General features: G+C 37.1%; 1 protein-coding gene across 1 annotated transcript; it reads left to right on the forward strand.

Moving 5' to 3' along the window:
• Positions 1 to 242: 242 nt before the first annotated feature.
• Positions 243 to 1,823, forward strand: LOC147819805 (uncharacterized). The gene is made up of 5 exons (XM_087170850.1): positions 243 to 348; positions 935 to 1,086; positions 1,176 to 1,300; positions 1,449 to 1,560; positions 1,696 to 1,823. Exons 1-5 carry the CDS (start codon positions 310 to 312, stop codon positions 1,808 to 1,810), a joined length of 543 nt encoding a protein of 180 aa, XP_087026976.1. The 5' UTR covers positions 243 to 309; the 3' UTR covers positions 1,811 to 1,823.
• The last annotated feature ends 49 nt before the right edge of the window (positions 1,824 to 1,872 follow it).

Raw genomic sequence — 1,872 nt, forward strand, 5'->3', positions numbered from 1 at the left:
ATATATTGTATATATAAAATATAGCTTAATGTTCAGTAGGCTTCTAAAAATATAGCACTATGTCTTTGGTGGAAAGGCATTAATTAAGCACTTACTTTATCATCATAACGGTGTTGTTCATATTCCTAAAACGTTTTTTTCCATTACACTTATTTTCTTATTTGCGTTTTCATGAAGGCTCTATTTCTTTGAATTGTTTTTATTTTTAAATTACTAAGAGAGCACATACAAACATTTGAAATGAAGAACATTTTCTGTCTTTCAGCCTTTCTCCTGCTGTGTGCTGTCGGGGTCCTCTCCCTTGAAGTCATGTCAGCACACAGTCAGCGGTGTGAACCCAATGATGAGGTAAAGTCCACGATCGTTTATATGTTTTAACTCAACAGCTCAAATGAATTCATGTATGTAAATCTGTCTGAGTTACTGTATGTTTCTGAAACATCATTATAATTTTTTTTTTCTTTTTTTTTTTTGGAAAGCTCCAGTAGATGCACATGAAATGAGAACTAAAATGTGCATGCAATGATATGCTTAAAACACTGGTCTATAGTCCAGAGGAGACATTGGGCATATAGTACATTTGGAGTGATTTTACTAAATGTGATACTTTAATGTAGGTTTTTACAGCTAACACATTGGCCTATTGTTGGCTCAAGTGTCACCAGTTGCTACTGTTTTCTCATGAAACAAAGTTACGTGAAATATCTTTAAGAGTCAATAATTCACTTTGCAATAAAGAAACAGACTTTGGAAAATCTTTGCAACAAGTGCAGAGCAGCAAGAGGTTGTAAAACCCTCAGCAAGAGAAATGTCACTAAGACTAGTGTTGTTTCATTTCTGTTCATCAGAACAGAAATGAATACTGGATGGTTTCATGCTGCTGCACTGAGCTCTACTTAAAGTAAGTGATTAAATGGTGCGTTTTGTCTTCCAGGTGGCATGTTTTGCGCCAGCTGATTATCTGAATGCAAGTGGTCCTGTCAACCTAGAAGTGTGTGTTGGTAAGAAACTCATCATCTCCCCAGACGGCTTCGATGGATACCCTGTCTGTCACTGGATCAGAGGAAAAGACCCAGTAATGATACTGTATGTGAACATTGTTGTGTGTACTAATGTGTGTTTCCCCTTTCTGTGTAATTATGATTAATCAGATGCCTTTTCATACACTTTATCAGTAAGAGGAATCTCTCGATAGTCCTGCCACCGCTCTCTGAGACAGATTCTGGGGAGTACACGCTGAGCTGTGAAACCAGCAATGGGACCAAGTCCTCAATGACTGTGTCTTTACATGTGGTAATGAGTGAGTAAAAGCACTTCTGTATCTAATCACCTCTCTACAATTCTCAGTCCAACACTTAACATGCAGCAAACACACACTAGACGGTTTGATGCTGATAAATTAGTGGTAGTAAAACAATGTTAACAATTTAATTAATACTTTTTTCTAGAACATCCCACAAAACCACAGCTGACACTGGAGGGTGTAGATAAGACCATGTATTCCCCCGATTTCACATGCATCTCAGAGAGCTGCCCAAAGTCTACAATTAAATGGTCTGGGTAAGATGATATCCATTACATGAATAATTCAGAGCGTGTTTTAACTGATAACAGTACTGACATTAACTTTACAAAAAATCCTTCTCATTGTAGCACAATTTTCTGAATAATAATACTTCTCCTCCTTTTGAAAAGAGGAGAGACAGGGAGCACAGTATCAAGTACCCAATATGTTGATAAAGGAGTGATATGCTGTGCCACGAATGCTGCAGGAGAAGAGTGCTCCCAACTGTATGACTACGGTAATTAAATATTTAAACAAATTGAGCAGATGCATCCTACAAAATATTTTTCCATGGTAAATGATTGCAA

This window comes from Seriola lalandi, unplaced genomic scaffold (assembly GCF_002814215.2).
Source record: "Seriola lalandi dorsalis isolate HSWRI2012SDOR001 ecotype SW California unplaced genomic scaffold, Sedor1 jcf7180002046470, whole genome shotgun sequence".
NCBI classification, from domain to species: domain Eukaryota; kingdom Metazoa; phylum Chordata; class Actinopteri; order Carangiformes; family Carangidae; genus Seriola; species Seriola lalandi.